The following is a 22777-nucleotide window of genomic DNA, read 5'->3' on the forward strand; positions in this document are numbered from 1 at the left end:
GGAGCAGGACGAGACGTGCTCACAATTCTTCTTCCAAAAGGTACACAGGGGGAACTCTGTGATCCACAACCTTAAGGAAGAGGACGGCTCAGTCGCGTCCTCGCAGACAGACATACTGAGGATCTGCAGGTCCTTCTATGCTGGTCTGTACGGAGAAAAGGCCACAGACTCCACAGCCTCCCACAACTTCCTGTCGTCTATCACACAGGTCTTAGACGACGGCAAGCGGGAGAGTCTGGAGCAGCCATTGACCCTGCACGAGCTGACCGGCTCCGTCCGTTCCTTTGAGTCGGGTAAGACTCCCGGAAGCGACGGCTTACCAGTCGGGTTGTATTCGGCTGTGGAACAGGATGGGCCCCGACCTGCTGGAAGTGTACAGCGCTACGCTCCTGGCAGGCAGCATGTCCGAATCCATGTGGAAGGGCATTATCACCCTCATCTACAAGCAGAAGGGGGAGAGGGAAGACATTAGAAACTGGAGGCCCATCTCACTCCTGAATGTGGACTACAAGATCCTGTCCAAGGCAATCGCCAACAGGGTCAAGTCTGCACTGGAGCAGGTGATCCACCCGGTCCAAACCTGTGCTGTATCGGGCAGGAAGATATCAGACAGCCTTGCGCTGCTGAGGGACACCATCGCCTACGTACAGGACAGGGGGGTGGACGCCTGCCTGGTCAGCTTGGACCAGGAGAAAGCCTTCGACAGGATATCGCACATGTACATGGCGGATGTACTCTCCAAAATGGGATTTTGGGGGGGACGTCACGTGATGACGTAGGATCGAGACGCTGGAACTCAGCCCTCCCGTAAAAAAGTTAATAAATTAATGTTTAAGTGAAGAAAAGTCAATCAATACTTTTTTAAGGTTACTCATAAACTACTCTGGATTGTTTTAAGCTATGCCTTAAATAGAGGATGAAGAAAACTACTTCCGCGAAGACCGCTCAAGTTGGAACAGAATCAAGGCCTACTTCTACCGAAGAACCGCGGACTCAGGTACAACACACCACCGGTGAAACAGAACAGGAGACCGCGGCAGCATCGGCCATTTCTAAAGGAAAGGATCAACGAGAACTGCGCATGCGCAAAGGAACAAGCATGCGCAAACGAGTGCAACCAGAACTACAAAACCCAGCAACGACTGAAACCGACAGTGAAAGTGAGTCTGAGAGAGAGTCGGACTCTCTGGAAAAATCAGACGAAGATGGAGATGAAAGTTCCTCTGAAAATACAAAAAAGACTTTGAGGCAAATAATTCATAAATTAGAAAAATTAAATGCATTAAAAGTAATTAAAGAAAAAATAACAAAAATGGAGGCTATGTTTGATAAAATGACAAAGAAACAGGAAAAAATGGAAAAGAAAATTACAGATTTGGATGTCAAAGTGGAAGAAATGGATGGAAGAATGAAGAAGATGGAAGATGATAATGATGCCTGGACATCAGAAAGAAAACAACTCATGGGAAAAATTGATAAGCTCGAATATTTTAGTAGACGCAACAATATTAAAATTGTTGGACTTAAAGAAGGTACCGAAGGAGAAGACCCAATAAATTTTTTTCAAAAATGGATTCCTGAAAAATTGGAAATGGGAGAAGAAACTTCAATTGAGATTGAAAGGGTGCACAGAGCCTTAAGATCAAGATCTCAAGATGATCAAAATCCGCAATCAATTTTGATAAGATGTTTATGATACCAGGATAAAGAAAAGATTTTGAAGGCAGCTGCCCAAGGTGCTAAAAGAAGAAAAGGTCCATTGATGATAGCAGAGAAACCAGTTCTTTTTTATCCTGATATAAGTTATAACCTTTTGAAGAGAAAGAAAGAATTCAATCCAGCTAAAAATGTTTTATGGAAAAAAGGTTATAAGTTTTTAATGCATCACCCAGCAACACTGATAATTTTTTTGGAGGAGGGAAAAAGATTTTTTCCTGATTATCGAGAAGCGGAGGTGTTCGCACAAAAACTCCCATCTCTTTGCTAATTAAACGTAGAGACTTCTAAATGTAATGGTTAAAGATGAAGACAGAGATAGCGAATGGAACTGATGGACATTTAAGGATGATATAAGGGAGAAAAGTAAAATTTTAGAAATAATAACTGAGAATAGTATTTTTTTATATATATATACTTTTTATGTTGCGGGGGGGCTGGGGAGCTTTGAATCGGTTACTACGGGATTCTCGTGTGTAATCATGGCGACTGCCATGACCCGTACAATAGAGGGGGGTAATGTTGTGTTTTTTTTCTTTCACAACATTAATAGGGGGGTATTTTGTTTTTTTCTTTATTTTCTATTTTTCTTCTATTCTTTTGCCTGGATGATTGGTAGGGACACACATAGCAACATGGAGACTTCTAAAAAGATTTCCCAGGATATAATGAAAGTTGAAAGATTAGGTATTATTATAGATTGGAGTAACATAATTAAAAATAATGACTAATCTATTGAATTTTTTAAGTTTTAATGTTAATGGGCTTAATGGACCAATAAAAAGAAAAAGAACTTTAACATATATTAAAAAAATGAAAATAGATATAGCTTTCTTACAAGAAACTCATTTAACGAATATAGAACATCAGAAATTAAAAAGAGACTGGGTTGGAAATGTTATTGCAGCTTCATTTAACTCAAAGGCGAGAGGATTTGCAATGTTGGTTAATAAAAATTTACCAATTAAAATACAAAATGTATTAACTGATTCGGCAGGAAGATATTTAATTATACATTGTCAAATTTTTTCAGAACTATGGACTCTTATGAATATTTATGCACCAAATGAAAATGATGTAAAATTTATATAGGAGGTCTTTTTGAATTTGGCTAACGCACATGATAAAATATTAATAGGTGGAGATTTTAATTTTTGTTTAGATCCAGTTTTAGATAGATCAACAAAGGCTATTACAAAATCAAAAGTAGCAAAATTAACTCTATCATTGATGAAAGATTTAAATTTGATTGATATATGGAGAAGAATCAATCCAAAAGAAAGGGATTATTCATTCTATTCAAATAGACATAAAACATACTCAAGGATAGATTTTTTCCTATTATCAACAAATACTCAAGATAGAGTGAAAAATGTGGAATATAAAGCAAGAATATTGTCTGATCACTCTCCTTTAATAATGACAATGATAATGATGGATAAAGAGGAATCAATTTATAGATGGAGATTTAATTCAATTCTACTAAAACATCAAGATTTTTGTGATTTTATGAAAAAGCAGATTCAGTTCTTTTTAGATACAAATTTACATTCAGTTGATGATAAATTTATATTGTGGGAAGCAATGAAAGCATATTTGAGAGGCCAGATAATAAGTTATACTTCTAAAATTAAGAAGGAATATATGATAGAAATAGATCAATTGGAAAAAGAGATTATAAAATTAGAAAAAGAATCTCAAAGAAATATGACAGAAGAAAAACGAAGACAACTTATTAATAAGAAGTTAAAATATAATACACTCCAGACATATCAAACAGAAAAAGCAATTATGAGAACTAAACAGAGATATTATGAATTAGGTGAAAGATCACATAAAGTTCTTGCATGGCAGTTAAAAACAGATCAGATTTCCAAAACAATAAATGCAATTCGAACAAAAGTGAATGAAATTACTTATAAGCCTCAAGAAATTAATGAGGCTTTTAAGAATTTTTATCACAAATAACTCTTCCAAAATTAAATACAGAAGAACAGAAGGGATTAGATACGCCTTTTACATTGAAGGAAGTTGAAGAAGCTTTGGGATCACTTCAAAGTAATAAATCTCCAGGAGAAGATGGTTTTCCACCTGAATTTTATAAAAAGTTTAAAGATTTATTAATTCCTCCTTTTATGGAGTTAATATATCAAGCAGAAAGAACGCATAAACTTCCAGAATCTTTTTCAACAGCTATTTTAATAGTATTGTCAAAAAAAGATAGAGACCTTTTAACACCAGCATCATATAGACCTATTTCTTTATTAAACACCGATTATAAAATAATAGCAAAAATCTTATCTAATAGATTATCTAAATGCTTACCAAAATTAGTGCATATGGATCAAACAGGATTTATCAAAAATAGACAATTGGCAGATAATGTAACCCGGTTATTTAGTATAATCCATTTAGCGCAAAAGAGGGAGGAAATGAGTGTGGCAGTTGCTTTAGATGCAGAAAAAGCATTTGATAGATTGGAATGGGATTTTTTATTTAAGATATTGGAAAAATATGGATTAGGAACATCATTTATAAAATGGATTAAAACCTTAAATACTAATCCCAAAGCTAAAGTAGTGACAAATGGCCAAATTTCAACATCATTTCAGTTAACAGGATCAACTAGGCAAGGTTGCTCATTATCACCTGCTTTGTTTGTGTTGGCAATAGAACCACTAGCTGAATTAATTAGAATGGACCCAGATATTAAGGGTTTCAGAGTTAATCAGGAAGAATACAAGATTAACTTATTTGCTGATGATGTTCTACTTTATTTAACAGATCCATTACATTCACAACGCAAATTATCTTATAGATTAGAAGAATATGGGAAAATATCGGGTTATAAAATAAATTGGGATAAAAGTGAAATTTTACCTCTTACTAAAGGAGATTATAATCAATGAAGATTAATAACTCAATTTAGATGGCCAGCAAATGGTATAAAATATTTAGGTACAAGAGTTGATAATGACATAAAAAACTTATACAAATTAAATTATTTACCACTTTTGAAAAAAATTCAGGAAGATCTTGATAAATGGATGGCATTACCAATAACATTAGTAGGTAGAGTAAATACTATAAAAATGAATATATTCCCTAGGCTACAATATTTATTTCAATCATTACCAATACAATTACCCCAGAAGTTTTTTCAAGAGTTAAACAAATATGTGAGGAAATTTCTCTGGAAAGGTAAGATGTCAAGAATATTGTTGGAAAAATTGACATGGAAATTTGATCTAGGAGGATTACAACTTCCAAATTTTAAGAATTATTATAAAGCAAATCAACTTAGATTTATTGCATCTTTTTTCAAGAAAGATAAACTAGCATGGGTTAGAATAGAACTAGATAAAATAGGAGAAAATGTACCAGAAGATTTTATATACAAATGGGAATCTAAATGGATACGGGAAAAGAAAGAATCTCCTATATTAAAACATTTGATTGATTTATGGAATAAGATAAATGTTGATGATGAGACAAAAAAATCTTTATTAGCAAAGAGATCTTTAATTCAAAATAGACTTATTCCTTTCACAATGGACAATCAACTTTTATATAATTGGATTCAAAAAGGGATTAGATATATAGGGAATTGTTTTGAAGGAGGTATATTAATGTCATTTGATCAATTAAAGAATAAATATAAAGTATCAAAAAAACACTTTATTTTGTTACTTTCAATTAAGGGCTTATTTAAGAGAAAAATTAGGTCAAACAATGTTATTGCCGAAACCTAATGAAATAGAAATTTTAATTCAAAAAGGAAATATTAAAAAATTTATATCTTGTATGTATAATTTGATTCAAAAACAGGCAATTAAACAAGGAATCCATAAGTCAAGACAAAAATGGGAAAGTGATTTGAATATTAAAATTGAAGAAACAAACTGGTCAAGACTATGTCTTGATAGTATGACAAATACAATAAATGTTCAGTTAAGATTAGTGCAGTATAATTTTCTACATCAATTATATATTACACCACAAAAAATAAATAAATTAAATCCAAACTTATCGGATCAGTGTTTCCGATGTAACCAGGAAACTGGTACTTTTTTACATTCTACATGGTCTTGTTCTAAAATTCAACCTTTTTGGACAAATTTAAGACTTTTACTGGAACAAATTACAGGAACACAATTTCCTCATAATCCAATATTACTCTTATTAGGTGATATTGAAGGGATAAAACCAAAACTCAAACTAAATAAATACCAGAAAGAATTTATAAAAATTGCACTGGCAGTAGCCAAAAAAGCTATTGCAGTTACTTGGAAATCGGATACATATTTAAGTATAGACTCTCGGAAGAAAGAAATCTATGGTTGTATTCCATTAGAAAAAATTACTTATAATTTAAGAGATAAATATGAAACATTTCTGAAAATTTGGAGCCCTTATTTACAAAAGACAGGATTAAATCTATAGATGCTCTGAAGATGAAACAATTGGTTATTTGGGGAAAGAAATAAATATACATATTTAAGTTTTTATGAATTCCATGGAGCATGTGGAGATCTTCCAACAACCAGACAATCTTTCTTTTTTTTTCTCTTTCTCTTTTTTTCTATAGGGCAGTTAGGGGGGAGGGGTTAAGGGGAGGGGGGAAGGGTTATATACATTTTTTTTCATACTTCATTTTGTAACTACTTAAAAATGCAATAAAAAAAGTTTTCAAAAAAAAAACAAAATGTGATTTGGGGAGGGAATCCGGAATTGGATCAAACTGCTCTACATGGACATCTGTAGCGCAGTCCAGGTTAACGGGTGTGAAACAGACAGCTTCCCCATCAGGTCTGGAGTCAGGCAGGGCTGCCCTCTCCCGTCTTGTTCGTGTGCTGCACAGAACCCTTTGCCGAAGCCATCAGGAGGGAAGAGGGCATAAGAGGGGTGAAGCTGCCAGGCAGTGGAGGGACCCAAGTCAAAACCTCCCTGTAGATGGACGACGTCACCGTCTTCTGCTCTGATCCGAGGTCAGTTCGCAGGCTGATAAGCATCTGTGAACAGTTCGAGCAGGCGACGGGGGCCAGGGTCAACTGCACGAAGAGCGAAGCCATGCTCTTTAGCAACCAGCCCGACCGATCCAGCGTCCCCTTCACCATCAGGGCTGATCATGTGAAGGTGTTGGGGATCTGGTTTGAAGGGACCGAGGCGTGCAACTAGAACTGGCGGGAGCAGACTTCCAAGGTGAAACGGAAATTGGGGCTGTGGGGAGGGTGTACCCTATCGATAGCGGGCAAGAACCTGGTCATCAGGTGTGAGGTGCTCTCAGGGCTGCTGTACTTGGCACAGGTGTGGCCAGTCCCCTGCTCCTTCAGCTCGGAAATCACCCGAGCCATCTTCAGATTTGTCTGGAGATCGAAGATGGAGCGGGTCAGATGGACCACCATGCACAAGCCCCTGGACAACGGGGGCAAAAACGTCTCCAATGTCGTCCTCACCCTGATGGCCAGCTTCGTGTGTGAATGCATTAGGTTGTGTGTGGATCCCAGGTATGTGGGCACCAAGTACCACTACGTGCCCAGGTTCTACCTGTCACCCTGGCTATGAAGGATGGGTCTGGCCCCTTTCCCGTGCAAACCCCTGTCAGCTGTTCGTTGCCGCCATACCTGTCCTTCATAGAGAAGTTTTTTCAGGTCAACGCCTTTGACCACAGGGCCATCAGGCAGTGGTCAGCACGTAAGGTCCTGCAGGCACTGCAGGAGAAGGATGTGATGGTCTCAGTGGGGTGGTTCCCTGAGCAGACAATCCAGTTCATCTGGCAAAATGCCCCATCGCCAGACCTCACCAACAGGCACCAAGTCCTCGCCTGGCTGGCAGTGAGAGGGGCCCTCCCAGTCCGATCCCTCCTGTACGCCCAGAATGTTGTCTCCACACCCCTCTGCCCATGGGAGGACTGCAGTGAGGAAGAGTCGGTGACCAACCTCTTTGCACACGGTGGGTTCACAGAGAAGGTGTGGAGGAGGATGGAAGGGGCAGTGTCGAGGTTCATCCCCAGCAGCTGCATAACAGAGGACTCTCTGATCTACGGGCTGTTCCCGGGGATGCACATCAAGACCAACATCTGGTGCTGCTGGCAGATCATCAACTCGGTCAAAGACGCTCTTTGGTCAGCCCAAAACTTGATGGTCTACCAGCACACGGAGATGTCCGTGGGGGAATGCTGCCGACTGGCACATTCTCGGCTGCAGGAGTATGTGCTGAGGGACGCACTCAAACTTGGTGTAGCCACCGCAAGGGCCCAGTGGGGAAGGACCACAGTCTAGGGTTCTTCTCCCGCAGGAGTTGAGGGGTGGGGTGTTGGGGGTATACCCCCTGACTGTAAATATGAAAGAACAAAGTGCCACGTGGGTGGCAAAACTTTTGAATTTTCAAAGTAAAGGCAGTAATGGTAGCAACTGTGAAGAATTGAAAGTCTGAATGGTTATTGTATATAATTTTATTTTTGAATAAAGTATATTTTGTTTAATAAAAAAAAAGTCAGTTATCATCTGTGGACATAGAATTGTATTTAACGTTTCAGGGTGATTGGAACTACCCAAAAGCAAAGGTGACAAAGGTAGGCTGTTAAACTTGAATAACTTTCCACCCGACAAACGTGAATGAATTTTTGGAAAAGTTGCTTAAAGTAGTGGACAGCGGACTGCCTGTAGATGTTATATGGACTTCCAAAGGAGTTTGATACAGGCTTTTTGATTGTAGCCAAGGTGGAATTTCAAGCAATTTATGGCAGTGATGAGTTGAAAAAACCAGTTGAATGTAAGGAGGTAGAGGATAAATTTAGCAGGCTGAAGGTGGTTATCTTGCAAACGTCTGTTTGAAACCCAATCTCTTATCAGTTATATGCTGATGATGGGAGTAGAAGACATTTGTCGATGACATAATATTGGGCAGCAATAAGACAAAATTACTATAAAATAGTATAAACAGATTAATCAAAATTTGGCATAAAGATTACAAAGAAAACAAATGCAAGGTCATCCATTTTGCACATGGAGAGGATAGAATTAACTATTTTCTAAATAATGAACCACCAAAAATAACATAATTCAAACGAAGCTTGGGGAGATAATTATTCTACACAAAAACAGCAAATCATCCGAACTGGGGAAGGGCATTGAGAGATATATTTTGACCCTTTAAAACCCAAGTTAAATCACTCCTAATGCATTCTCAGCAGTCCCGGATGGTCTGCTTTAGGAAGATCTGCTCACAGCTCAGCGTGGATTTATCAGAGTAACATTGGCATTCTTAAGTGTTGAAAGAGAAAGGGAGTTTCCCCAACTATGGTTTGGAATTCGCTGATATTTACAACATAAAGAGAGAATACGATCATTGTTGTCAAGGGGAACTGATGGAACAGGCAGAAATAATACTTGCTGGTTTGGAAGTCTAAGATTAGGGAGCAAAGTTGTTAGAAAAAATGCCAGGCAATTTAGAAGTAAAACAAAGGTTGGCAGAATTTTTTTTTACTTAAAATTTTAGTTTTAAACTCAATATCTATCGATTTGTTTACCAAAGGTATAGAAGAAAAATGGGAATTACGTATGCAGATTGTTTACTGTTCCAGATTCCAGCATTTGGAGTCTCTTCTGTCTGCATTGTGTAAAAGAGTTGGACATCATACTATAGTTGTACACATCAGTCAGGCCATACTTTAAGTATTATGTACAGTTCTGGTTGCCACACTACACAAAGGAGTGCAGAAGAGATTTACCAAAATGTAGTCTAGAATGAAGAGCTGCAATTATAAATACAGATTTGATAGGCTGGGTTTATTCTCACTGGAATGTAAAAGGATGAATTGTGACCTTATAGAGGTTTATAAAATTGTGGTGGTCGTGGATAAGGTGAATGGTCACAGTCTTTTTTCCCAAGGATAGGAGAGTCTAAAACCAGAGAACATAGATTTATGGTGAGAGGGGAAAGATTTAGTCCTGAGGGGTAAGTTTTGTCAGAGGGTGTGGCTATCTGCAATGAGCTGCCAGAGAAAGCAGCAGAGGCAGATTGATAGGCATTTGGATAGGTACTTGGATACAAAAGGTGTAGAAGCATAAGGGGCTAACGCTGGTAAATGGGATTAGCATAGACAAGCATTACAATCAACACAGGTTGGGCTGAAGGGCATATTGTTATATAAATTTATGACTCTAATTATGTTGTAGAAAAGGAACAAAAGGATTAAACAGCCAATATCTATACGTCAGAAGATAAGCAAAACTACAAGATTGCAATGAGGCAAAAGTAAGTTCATAAAACCTTCTAAATTTGAAATGCCAACACCTTAAAAACCCTGAGGAGATCTTAGTTGAACATGTAAGGTTGATGGACAATCTATGTTTAACAAAGTAAACTTAAGAAATTTTGTCAATATTTAATTTATGCTACTGAGAACAGTATGTTGCAGCTCCAAGTTAGTGACAGCAAGATAAAATGAATACCAGATGGCTGCATATGCCAACATTTTACAATAAAGTTACTACATATTAATTCAGCCTATTGAAGATAGGTTATGCTAACTTCTCAAATAATAAAATTAATTATTTGGGTATATTAAGCAACCCACAACTGAACATTGCTACCATGTAATTAATGGATTTTAGCTCTAGTAAGTTAATGATAACCCTATAACAATTACAGCACGGAAATAGGCCATCTTGGCCCTTCTAGTCCGTGCTGAATGCTTACTCTCACCTAGTCCCACTGACCTGCACTCAGCCCATAATCCTCCATTCCTTTCCTGTCCATATCATACTTTAAATGACAATATCGAACCTGCCTCTATCACTTCTACTGGAAGCTCATTCCACACAGCTACCACACTCTGAGTAAAGAAATTCCCCCTCATGTTACCCCTAAACTTATGTCCCCCCTAACTCTCAACTCATGTCCTCTTGTTTGAATCTCCCCTACTCTCAATGGAAAAAGCCTATCTACGTCAACTCTATCTATCCCCCTCATAATTTTAAATACCTCTATCAAGTCCCCCCTCAGCCTTCTATGCTCCAAAGAATAAAGACCTAACTTGTTCAACCTTTCTCTGTAACTTAGGTGCTGAAACCCAGGTAACATTCTAGTAAATCTTCTCTGTACTTTCTCTATTTTGTTGATATCTTTCCTATAATTCGGTGATCAGAACTGTACACAATGATAACTAAGTGACTAAAATAAGTTGTGCCCTGTTAATCAATAACTTTTAGTTTTAATGTCAACTGTAACCTCAGAAGTTAACCTGATAGAAATATTGGTTAACTAAAAGGATCAAGATTGTTTAATGTCATTTCCCATATACAAATGTAATGGAGTACAAAATAATTGCTACTCTGGATCAAATGCAGCACAAAAAAAAAACAGGGTAAAGACCACAATAATAAAAAAGCACAATAGACATAAATACATAAGGCAGCTTATATACATAGACTGATTGTATATGCATAAAGTGATTCTAGGTATAGGAGTGTGTGTACATAAGGTGGCTTTGGCAGGAAATGATAAAATAGTGGTGGATGGTTAAGACATGAAAAATTATCATTTACAGAAATTATCATTTATAACATGCCAAGATGCGGGAATACAGTAAAATATACAATTGAATCTAGTAAAGCATGATGATTGTGTGATGATGGAGATATTAAAGTTATGATTTAAAAGCCTTATTAATGATGAAAAGTGAAAATCTGTATTTGAGATTTCAAACTTAGGATGTCCTCTTCTTAAACAATAGACAGGCAATTCATTACATTAGCAAGCTTGGACTAGATGTCTAATTGGCTTTAGGAATTTTATGATTCATACCTGCCAGAACCAAATGATTTGTTTACTGTTTCTGGTGTAATGCCGGTAGACGGTATTCCTCTGCCAATCCGTAAGATCTACTTCTTGCATGCCACAGAGCATAACCTGTATAGACAAACAGTGGTTTTAATTTCTAACTGTATGAGTCTGTGTGTCAGCAAACAATCCCACAAAGGTAAATAAATCTTTCAGAATTTAATTCAAACATTAGTCAGATTCCAAACAGATCAGAAGTTCAGAGCGAAGGTCAGAAACCTCTTTGGCAAATTAATGGTGAAAGTCAGAGCAATATATCCTGACAATTCCATGCAGGTTTTCTCAATTTCATTACAAAATGAGGTATGGCATTCCCCATAGTAAAGAAATACAGAGAAAATGGAAAAAGCCAAGCTGAGCCACGAAGGAATGTTATTGAACACTAGAGCACAGGTGAGCATTAAAAAGCCGAGCGGGTGGTGGGAAGTGGGGGATGTTGAATGGAAAGGAGAATAGAGCAGAAAGGATAAGTATTAAAGAGCAGAGTGCGGTGGGGCTGAAAAAGGTATCAAAAGGAATGAAAAGCACTGAAGGGGAGAAGAGCACATTGTAGAATGGAGGCAATGGGTACTTTTTAAATCTGGTACAGAAATCAATTTTAGCTTTATCACTTCCAGTGAAAGGTTTATAACTAATTTGCAGTTGCTACCAGATAGCTTTAGCTTTATCTGTGGAACAATACAACATGGCATTAAGATAGTAGAAAATTTTGCAGCCTGTTAAGTGTGAAAAGTGCTTTAATAAAGCCAGATAAGCATGAAAAATGATAAACAAATACAACATTACACCTTAAAAATGGAGAATTTTCTGAAAGGGTTAAATAAGTAAAGAGATCTTTGAATACATGATGAAATCATGAAAATCAATATTGCTGGTCAGCAATACACTGAACATAGCAACAAAACAGTAAGACAATTTTCATGGCCCATATAATTTATTAGTAAAGCTTTAAAAGGTACAAATCTGCAGCAAGTGGGGAAAATGGATTTACAAAATTGGTTCCAGAAATGAGAGGTACAACAATGTGAAATGCAGAATGAAAATAGGCAAATAGCTTAAATGTTTTTGACAAGGTACAAGAAGAATTCAAGAAAGAAAGAAAGACATTTGCTGGAAGATCACAATGATAAAGACAGAATCAAAGATCATGAACATCACCATCATGAGTTGACTGAATGGTTATTTTCTATTCCCATGGCATGTATTCTAGGTAGTTCAAAATTTTTTTAATATAAAGTGCAGTCCAGGTTAAAGAAACTCCTAATACTTTGGCAACTATTTTCCAATATTTATTTCACTTCTTTCTTTTATTAAGGTCCCAAAATGGATTTTATTTTCCTGTCTAGCTGTAGACTTTCATTTTGAATTTGTTCAATAAAACTGGCATTAACCAGAAATCACAAAAGATATTCTTATGTGTTACTGAAATGAAAGAATGTGCGTTCCTAAAAGGTGGGAGTTTATTTGGATTAGTTCTTGTGCCCCTTATAGACAGTTTGCTCAGCTCTCAGTTTGGCTATCTAATGGACAGAGGGGAAAAAAAATGTTATACGGTGCTTGCAACAATTTATTTAATTCAATTGCTAGAAGTGTATTATAAATTTAAAGAGATTTGATAGAATGGTTCAATATGGACATAAAGGCATAACACAATGGAGCAACTGCCTTGCAGTTCCAGAGACCCAGATTCTACCCTGGTCTCCAGTGCTGTCCTCGTGGAGTTTGTGCCTTCTCCTTCACCTGTTTCGGTTTTTGTTCCAGGTTCTTCAATTTTCAAAGGCACGCAAGTTTGGAGGTTAATTGACCACTATATGTTAAGTGGAGAAACCTTTGGAGAATAGGTTACAGGAAAAAAAGTGAAAGGATAGATTGCCCTTTATATAGGAACCAATACAGGATTGATGCTGCAAACACCCCCTTCCATGTCATAATATGGAAATAAAATCTCCTCAGGGACAGAGATAAATGCTATATTTTGTTGGAAGAATAATAAATGGCAAAACTGAATTGTATAAAATAAAGAAGTACAAAAAGAGATAATGCATCTGTGCAATAGAACTGGTTAAGTTTGTTAAGAAAAATAACGTAAGCAGCCTTTTATCATTATTCAAAGCCATAAAGAAGCAAGGAAATTATTTAAAAATGTTTAACACTGATTATGTCCCAGATAAAGAGATTGCAAGAGAGATTCAGCAAAATAGCTCAGAGCTGGGGGATTGCTGTTATGTACAATGACAAGAGAAGCCATCTTCAGAACAAATAAAACCAGTAGGAGGTTCAACAGTTCAACAACATTTCAAAATCATGGAAGTATTTTGATAGCAAAAAAAGAGCATAACTATTTCCAGTGGTAACAAATGGAACAAGTAAAATGAATGAATTGATTAGAAAAAGAACCAGTGGCAGCATAGAGTAATAGCAAAGTACAGCACAGAAACAGGCCCTTCAGCCCATCTAGTCTGTGCCAAACCAAGCTGCCTAGTCCCATCGACCTGGACACAGACCACTGCCCTCCATTCAGTTCCCATCTGAATACCTATCCAAACTTCTCTTAAACGTTGAAATCAAACTCTCATGCACCACTTGAACTGGTAGCTCATTCCACACTCTCACAACCCTCTGAGTGAATTAGCTTCCCCTCATGTTCTTATAACCTATGACCTGTAGCTGTAGTCCCACTCAACCTCACAAGAAACTGGCTTACATTTACCAGATACAGTGGCATGCAAAAGTTTGGGCACCCCTGTTCAAAATTTCTGTTACTGTGAATAGCTAATCAAGTAAAAGATGACCTGATTTCCAAAAGGTATAAAGTTAAAGATGACACATTACTTTAATATTTCAAGCAAGATTACTTTTTTTATTTCTATCTTTTACAGTTTCAAAATAACAAAAAAGGAAAAAGGGCCCGAAGCAAAAGTTTGGGCACCCTGCATGGTCAGTACTTAGAAACACCCCCTTTGGCAAGTATCACAGCTTGTAAACACTCTCTGTAGCCAGCTAAGAGTCTTTCAGTTCTTGTTTGGGGGATTTTCGCCCATTCTTCCTTGCAAAAGGCTTCTAGTTCTGTGAGATTCTTGGACCATCTTGCATGCACTGCTCTTTTGAGGTCTATCCACAGATTTTCAAAGACGTTTAGGTCAGGGGACTGTGAGGGCCATGGCAAAACCTTCAGCTTGCGCCTCTTGAGGTTGTCCATTTTGGATTTTGAGGTGTGGTTAGGATCATTATCCTGTTGTAGCAGCCATCCTCTTTTCATCTTCAGTTTTTTTTCCCACAGACGGTGTGATGTTTGCTTCCAGAATTTGCTGGTATTTAATTGAATTCATTCGTCCCCTCTACCAGTGAAATGTTCACCATGCCACTGGCTGCAACACAAGCCCAAAGCATGATCGATCCACCCCCCTCCCATGCTTAACAGTTGGAGAGGTGTTCTTTTCATGAAATTCGGCACCCTTTTTTCTCCAAACATACCTTTGCTCGTTGCAGCCAAACAGTTCTATTTTAACTTCATCAGTCCACAGGACTTGTTTCCAAAATGCATCAGACTTGCTTAGATGTTCCTTTGCAAACTTCTGATGCCGAATTTTGTGGTGAGGACACAGGAAAGGTTTTCTTCTGATGACTCATCCATGACGGTCATATTTGTGCAGGTGTCGCTGCACAGTACAACAGTGCACCACCACTCCAGAATCTGCTAAATCTTCCTGAAAGTCTTTTGCAGTCAAACGGGGGTTTTGATTTGCCTTTCTAGCAATCCTACCAGCAGTTCTCTCTGAAAGTTTTCTTGGTCTTTCAGACCTCAAGGTGACCTCCACCGTTCCTGTTAACTGCCATTTCTTAATTTCTTTACGAACTGAGGAAATGGCCACGTGAAAACGCTTTGCTATCTTCTTATTGCCTTCTCCTGCTTTGTGGGCATCATTTATTTTAATTTTCAGAGTGCTAGGCAGCTGCTTAGAAAAGCCCATGGCTGCTGATTGTTGGGACAAGGTTTGAGGAGACAGGGTATTTACAAAGCTTTGAATTCTGCATCACCTGGCCTTTCCTAACAATGACTGTGAACAAGCCATAGCCTTAACAAGCTAATTACGGTCTGAGACCTTGGTAAAAGTTAGCTGAGAGCTCAAATCTGTTGGGGTGCCCAAATTTTTGCATGGTGATCCTTTTCTTTTTTCACTCTAAAATTGTACAAAACAAAAATAATATACAAACCTTGCTTAAAATGTTGAAAAAAATGTTTCATCTTTAACTTTATGACTTTTGGAGATCAGTTCATCTTCTACTCACTTAACTATTCACACTAACAAAAATTTTGACCAGGGGTGCCCAAACTTATATGCCACTGTATATACCCCTCATAATTTTGTATACCTCTATCAAAACTCTCCTCTGTGTTCCATGGAATAAAGACCGAACCTATTCAATATTTCCCTATAACTCAGGTCCTCCAGTCCCAGCAACATCCTTATAAATTTTCTCAGGACTCATTCAACCTTACTTTCATCTTTGCAGTAGGTAGGTGACCAAAACTGCACACAATGCTCCAAATTAGGCATGACCAACATCTTATACAATTCAACATAACATCCCATCTCCTGAACTCAATACTTGGATATATGAAGGTCAAAGTACCAAAACTTATCTTTATGACCTATCTACCTTTATGGACCTGTGTTCCCAGATCCTTCTGTTCTACTGCACTCTCCAGTGCCCTACCATTCACTGTGAGAGACCTGGTTGGTCCTACCAAAGTATAAAACATCACAATTACCTGCATTGAATTCCACCTGCCATTTTTCAGCCCATTTTCCCAGTTGGTCCAGATCCTGCTACAAGCTCTAATAGACTTCCTCGCTGTCCACTACACCCCCAATCTTGGTGGCATCTGCAAATTTGCTGATTTGGTTAGCCACATAATCATCAAGATCATTGATATAGATAACAAACAACAAAGGAAGGACCCAGGACCAATCCCTGTGGTACGCCACTAGTCACAGATCTCCAGTCAGGGAGGCAACCTGTGGGACCTGGTCAAATGTCAAATATTGTCCATGTAGATAACATCCACTTCCTTGCCTTCATCAACTTTCCTGGTAACTTCCTCGAAAAACTCTATTATTTGGTTCGACATGACCTATCATGCACAAAGCCATGCTATCTCTAAATCAGTCCATGTCTATCCAAATACTTAACCACAGCTTCAATATCTCTTGAAAACCAAGATTCCCTAAACCTCTTTACATTTTATTCTGACAGGAACATATAAGTCTTGTACTCTCAAAGTCTTCCCACTTACCAAGTGCACCTTTGCCAATAAGCAGCCTGTCTCAATAGACACTTGGCAGATCTTTTGTAATACCATCAAAATTGCCCTTTCTCCAATTTAGAATCTCAACTTGCAGACAAGATCTGTTTCCACATTTACTTTGAAACTAACCCCATTATGATCACTAGATGCAAAGTTTTCCCCTGCACAAACTTTTGTCACCTGCCCTTGTCTCACTCCCTAATAGGAGATGAAGTATCACACATTCTCTCATTGGGACTTTTATGTACTGATTAAGAAAACTTTCCTGAACACATTTGACAAACTCCATCCCTTCTCAGAATTTTACATTACGGGAGTCCTAATCAATATTTGGAAAGGTAAAATATATAACACTTCTTGCAACAGCCTATGATCCTTCCACAGATTTGGTCTAAATCCCCCGGACTGTTGGTGGTGTGTAATACAGCCACTTTCTTATATTTCCATTCCACCCATAATGCCTCCCTTGACAAGTTTTCCAATCTGTCCTGACTGAGCGCTGCCATGACATTTTCCCTTATTAGTAATGCCGGCCGTCCTCCTTTAATCCCTCCTGCTCTGTCACATCTACAACGAAAACCTGGAATATTGAGCTGCCAGTCCTGCCTTTCCTGCAACCGTCTCACTAACGGCTACAATATCATACTTCCATGTGTTGATCCAGGCCCTAAGCTCATCTGTGTTTCCTATGATATTTCTTCCATTGAAATATACACAGCTCAGGATACTAGTCACACGATGCCCAACCTTTTGATTCCTGACGTTGTCTGTGGTCTTAACATCTGGCTCTACAATGCTTGAAAGCATAATGAAAACATTCAACAATAACTTTATGGGCCAATAGCTATTATTTTATGATTCTAATGGTCCTAAATTTAAAATATTTTCATTAAAATCATATATTACACAACAAATTGAGATAACTAATTTATTCCTGGTACTCATATTAAAGGTATGCAATGTCCATGAGAGTAATATTATCTACTTTATACTTTAGTTTTTGATCAATTACATTTAATTCCTCCAAGAAATAAAACCCAAATAACAAGGATAACCATCTCACCTCTAGCTCTTTTTCATCAAAATACTGGAGCCACTGTAGAGGTACTACCTCATTGAAGCCATCCAGGAAAGCTCTGGTCTGTTCTTCCACGCCACGAGTAAATCGCCATTCTGCCATGAGACTGGAATGCAGAGATATGAATTCAAGTAAATGCACAGAGAACTCTGCTTAATTGATGTAACCACAAATGAAAAACAGCGTGTGAATTCTGAAGGTAGCAAATGCAGGAAATGAGTAGCAATATCTAGGTGAGAACAGAGAAGCCATAAGACCCTGAGACATAGGAGCATAATTTGGCCACCTGGCCCTTCAAGTCTGCTCTACCATCCCATCATGGCTGATTTATTATCCCTCTTAATCCTATTATCTTGCCTTCTCCTTCTGACCTTTAACACTCTTACTAATCAAGAACCTATCAACCACCACTTTAAATACACTTAATGACTTGACCTAAAGAAGGGTCTCCGCCCAAAACGTCAACTGTTTGTTCATTTCCATAGATGCTGAGTTGCTTCAGCATTTTGTGTGTGCTGGTAGATTCTCTCACTGTAGGAAACATCCTCTACAAATCCATTCTATAGGGCTTTCAATATTTGATAGGTTTCAGTGAGATTCCCCCTATTCTTCTAAACTTTAGGGAATACAGGTCCAGAGCTATCAAACAATCCTCATACATTTACTCATTCATTGCCAGAATCATTCTCATGTACAACCTCTGAAAATTCTCCATTGGCAACACATCCTTTCTTACGTAAGGGGCACAAACTGCTCACAATACTCTCAATGGGGTCTGACAAATGTCTTATAAAGCGTAATCACATACAAGAGAAAATTTGCAGATGCTGGAAATCCAAGCAACACGCATAAAATATTGGAGGGTCTCAGCAGGCCAGGCAGCATCTATGGAAAAGAGTACTGTTGACTTTTTGGGCAGAGACCCTTCATCAGGGCCAGTCCTAATGTCCTGGAACCACATTTCAAGGACAAGTATGCAGCAATTCCTCATCTTATGCTGGGTCAGCCACAGATGAAAGCAATCATGCTTGTTTTCCAATAAATAAACACTGGAGAGCACACTGACAGGAAGAGCTAACATGCAGGGCCAGCCCTGGCCCGACAGGAATTCCAGCATATCGCTGCACCTCTGTTCTCTCCCACACCACCTCCAGTGCCTCCTCCTCTGGGTGATTGTAATAGGCGATGTCATCAGACGAGGGCCTGATCCGTGCAACGACCGAGGGCGCACAGTTCCTCCGCCAACAATCTTGCCAATTAACCAATAAACCAGACTTGCAGTATTTTATATTATCAACATCTGACAAGGTCTTGTTATCACAAGAAAAACAATTAAGACATATATTTGCGCCATTTGTTGTCAATTTTTGTCTCCTACTGGTCAGCCTTCTATCTATGCTAGTATCTTTCCTTCAATACCATTGGTTCTTATCTTGTTTAGCAGCCTTATGTACAACATCATGTCAAAACCCTTCTGAAAATCCAGGTAAACAGCATCCACTGGCTATCCTTTCTCTATTCTGCTTGTTATTTCCTCAAAGACATACAACAGATTTGTCAGGCAAGATTTCCCCTGAAGGAAACCATGCTGACTTTGGCCTATTTATCATGTGATTCCAAGCACCTTGAAACCTCATCCTTAATAATGGACTCCAACATCTTCCCAACCACTGAAGTCAGGCTAACTGGCCTATAATTTCCCTTCTTTAGCCTCACTCCCTCCTTCAATGTTCAAAATAAAATTTATTATCGGATTGCATAAATACATGTCACCATACACAACCCTGTGATCCTTTTTCCTGTGGGCATACTGAGGAAATCTATAAAACAGCAGCGAGTAAAGGATCTTTGATAATGAATGCTGCTTTTCTACGGCAACATTTCATGTAGCTGGTTGGGAGTGCTTTACCCATGATTGTCTGGGCCGTATCCATTACCTTTTGTAAGATTTTAAGCTTAAGGGCACTGGTGTTCCCATAACAGGCTGTAATGCAGCCAGTCAGCACACTTTCCACCACACACCCATAGAGGTTTGCCAAGGTTTTTCATGACATGCCAAATCTCTGCAGACTCCTGAGGAAGTAGAGGTACTATCATGCTTTCTTTGCTATTATATTTATATGATGGGTCCAAGACAGGTCCTCTGAGATAGTAACACCCAGGAACTTAATGTTACTGGCTCTCTCCATCTCTGATCCTCCAATGAGCACTGGCTCATGGATCTGCTTTAACTCACCTGGTCTACAGTCTTACTAACATTGAGTGAGAGGTTGTTGTTATTACACCATTCAGCCAAATTTTCAATCTCCCTCCTGCATGCTGATTCATCACCTTTGATATGGCCCACAACAGCAAACTTGCTGGTATCAATAGCAAACTTGAATATGGTGTTGGAGCTGTACTTAACCTCACAGTCATAGGTGTAAAGTGAGTAGAGCAAAAAGCTAAGCACACATCCCTGTGGTGCCCCTGTGCTGGTGGAGATTGTGTTTGAGATGATTTTGCCAATCCGAGCTGACTGGGGTCTGCAAGTGAGGAAATCTAGGATCCAATTGTACAAGGGAGTATTGAGGTCCAGATCTTGGGAGTTTACTGATTAGTTTTGAGGGAATGATAGTATTAAATTCTGAGCTGTAATCAATAAAGAGCACCCTGATGTATGCATCTTTGCTGTACTAATGTTCCAGGGCTGTGTGAGAAGCCAATGAGATGACATCCACTGCAGACCTGTTGTTTCGGTAGGCAAATTGGAATGGACCCAAGTCGCCACTCAGACAGGAACTGGTGTGCTTCAGCACCAGCCTCTCAAAACATTTCATCACTGTGGATATAAGTGATACTGGCTGATAGTCATTGAGGCAGGTTACCACACACTTCTTGGGCACTGGTATGATTGAAGCCTCCTTGAAGCAGGTGGGTACCAAACATGGCAGAGCATGAAGTTCAAGATATCTGTGAACTCAATAGCCAGCTGGTCAGCACAGGTCTTCAATACTCGGCCAGGTATTCCCTCCAGACTAGATCGTTCCCTTGGATTCACTCTCTTGAAGGCAGCTTGCACGTCATCTTCAGATCATCGGGAGCCATGGGGGTACATGATGGTTCATCCCTGTTCTGGTGGTCAAAGCGAGCATTAGAGTGAAGTGACATTTGCAATTTTCCAGTCCTCCAGAATCCAGTGATTCTCAAAATAGCACTACTAATGCCTCCACAATCTCTTCAGCTACTCTTTCAGAATCCTGGTGTGCAATTCATATTGTTCAGTGACCTATCGACCTTCAGAATTTGTGGCTTCAAGCATCTTTTCCTTAGTAATAGTAACTACACTCACTTCTGCCCCCAACTCTTGAATTTCTGGCATACTGTTCGTGTCTTCCAGTGAGGACTGATGCAAAATACTTATTATGTTCATCTACCATTTCTTTGTTTCCCCATTACTAACTACAAAACATTTTCCACTGGTACTATATTTACTCTCTCCTCTCTTTTTACTCTATATATCTGAAAAATCTTTTGGGCTTCTCTCTTATAATATTAGTTAGCTTACATCCATTTCATCTTTTATCTTTCATATTTTCTCTCCTTATGGCTTTTTAATTGCATTCTGTTGGTTTTTAAAAGCTTCCAAATTCTCTAGCTTCCCACTAATTTCTGCTATATTATATGCCATTTCTTTTCCTTTTATGCTGTTTTTGACTTCCCTTGTCACAGTTGTCTCATTCTCTCTTCAGAATCCTTCTTTGAGTTGTATCTATAATGCACCTCCTAAAGAGCTCGCAGAAACTTCAGCCATTGGTGCTCTACCGTCATCATTGCTAGTGTCCCCTTCCAATCAACTATGGCCAGTTCCTCTCTCATGCCACTGTAATTCCTTTACTTCACTGTCATGAATAGAACCATAGAACATTACAGCACAGTACAGGCCCTTCAGCCCTCCATGTTGTGCCAACCCATATAGTCCTTAAAAAAAAAGTAGTAAACCCACACTACCCCATAACCCTCCATTTTTCTTTCATCCATGTGCCTATCCAAGAGGCTCTTAAATACCCTTAATGTTTTAGCCTCCACCACCATCCTTGGCACTCACAACCCTCTGTGTAAAAAAACTTACCCCTGATGTCTCGCCTAAACCTCCCTCCCTTAATTTTGTACATATGCCCTCTGGTGTTTGCTATTGGTGCAAACATTATTGCTATAATAAAATGTTAAGAGGCCAGATTATGCAGAGACAGTCGTACTTTCTGCTTGTTTTCTGTGCATATTCACATGGGAAATTACTCCCCAATTTTGTTTGCTACTGAACGCAGTTTCATCTGTGTTAGAAAATATTCTGTGGTTAACCAACCATTCACTGCATGTCAATGAACTGGACTGCAAATCAGGAGGCAAGATTTCAAATCTCAAATGGCAGCTGGGAACTTTGAATCTGGGTAATTACCTTACAATTGAATTAAAAATATCTGATCTGTAATGGTGACTAGGATAGTAATAAACCTTTGGTGAGGGACATGCTACTTTTCTACATCTGGCCTCTGTATGAATTCATGTCCTGCAAAATAGACTAGCAAGTCAGTAAGTTCAGGTTCAATAATGAATAAGCATTAAATTCTGATTTAATCAGCAATGTTCCTTCTCTAGGGTTATTGAATTCTTGTGATAACAGTCATTAAACTTTAATCAGTATAAACATGTTCAGATTACAATTACTAAGCAAGTTCTGATTTACAGAATAAATTAGCAGGCTCCATGGTAGCACACACCGGTTAGCGCAATGCTATTACAGTTTGGGGTATCAGAGTTCATTTCCAGTGGCATCTGAAAGGAAT

The 22777-nt window shown here is 38.5% G+C and overlaps 1 protein-coding gene across 1 annotated transcript in view; it reads right to left on the reverse strand.

Annotated features, from left to right (window-relative positions):
- The window catches only part of LOC132399121 (NEDD4-like E3 ubiquitin-protein ligase WWP1), a 152128-nt gene that overhangs the window by 9013 nt on the left and 120338 nt on the right, over positions 1–22777 (reverse strand). Inside the window, exons 20-21 of the mRNA XM_059979121.1 lie at positions 17937–18057; positions 11527–11631 (exon numbers count right to left, since the gene is read on the reverse strand). Coding sequence (XP_059835104.1) covers positions 11527–11631; positions 17937–18057 — 226 coding nt within the window. The remainder of the gene's footprint in view (positions 1–11526; positions 11632–17936; positions 18058–22777) is intronic.

This window comes from Hypanus sabinus, chromosome 1 (assembly GCF_030144855.1).
Source record: "Hypanus sabinus isolate sHypSab1 chromosome 1, sHypSab1.hap1, whole genome shotgun sequence".
NCBI lineage: Eukaryota > Metazoa > Chordata > Chondrichthyes > Myliobatiformes > Dasyatidae > Hypanus > Hypanus sabinus.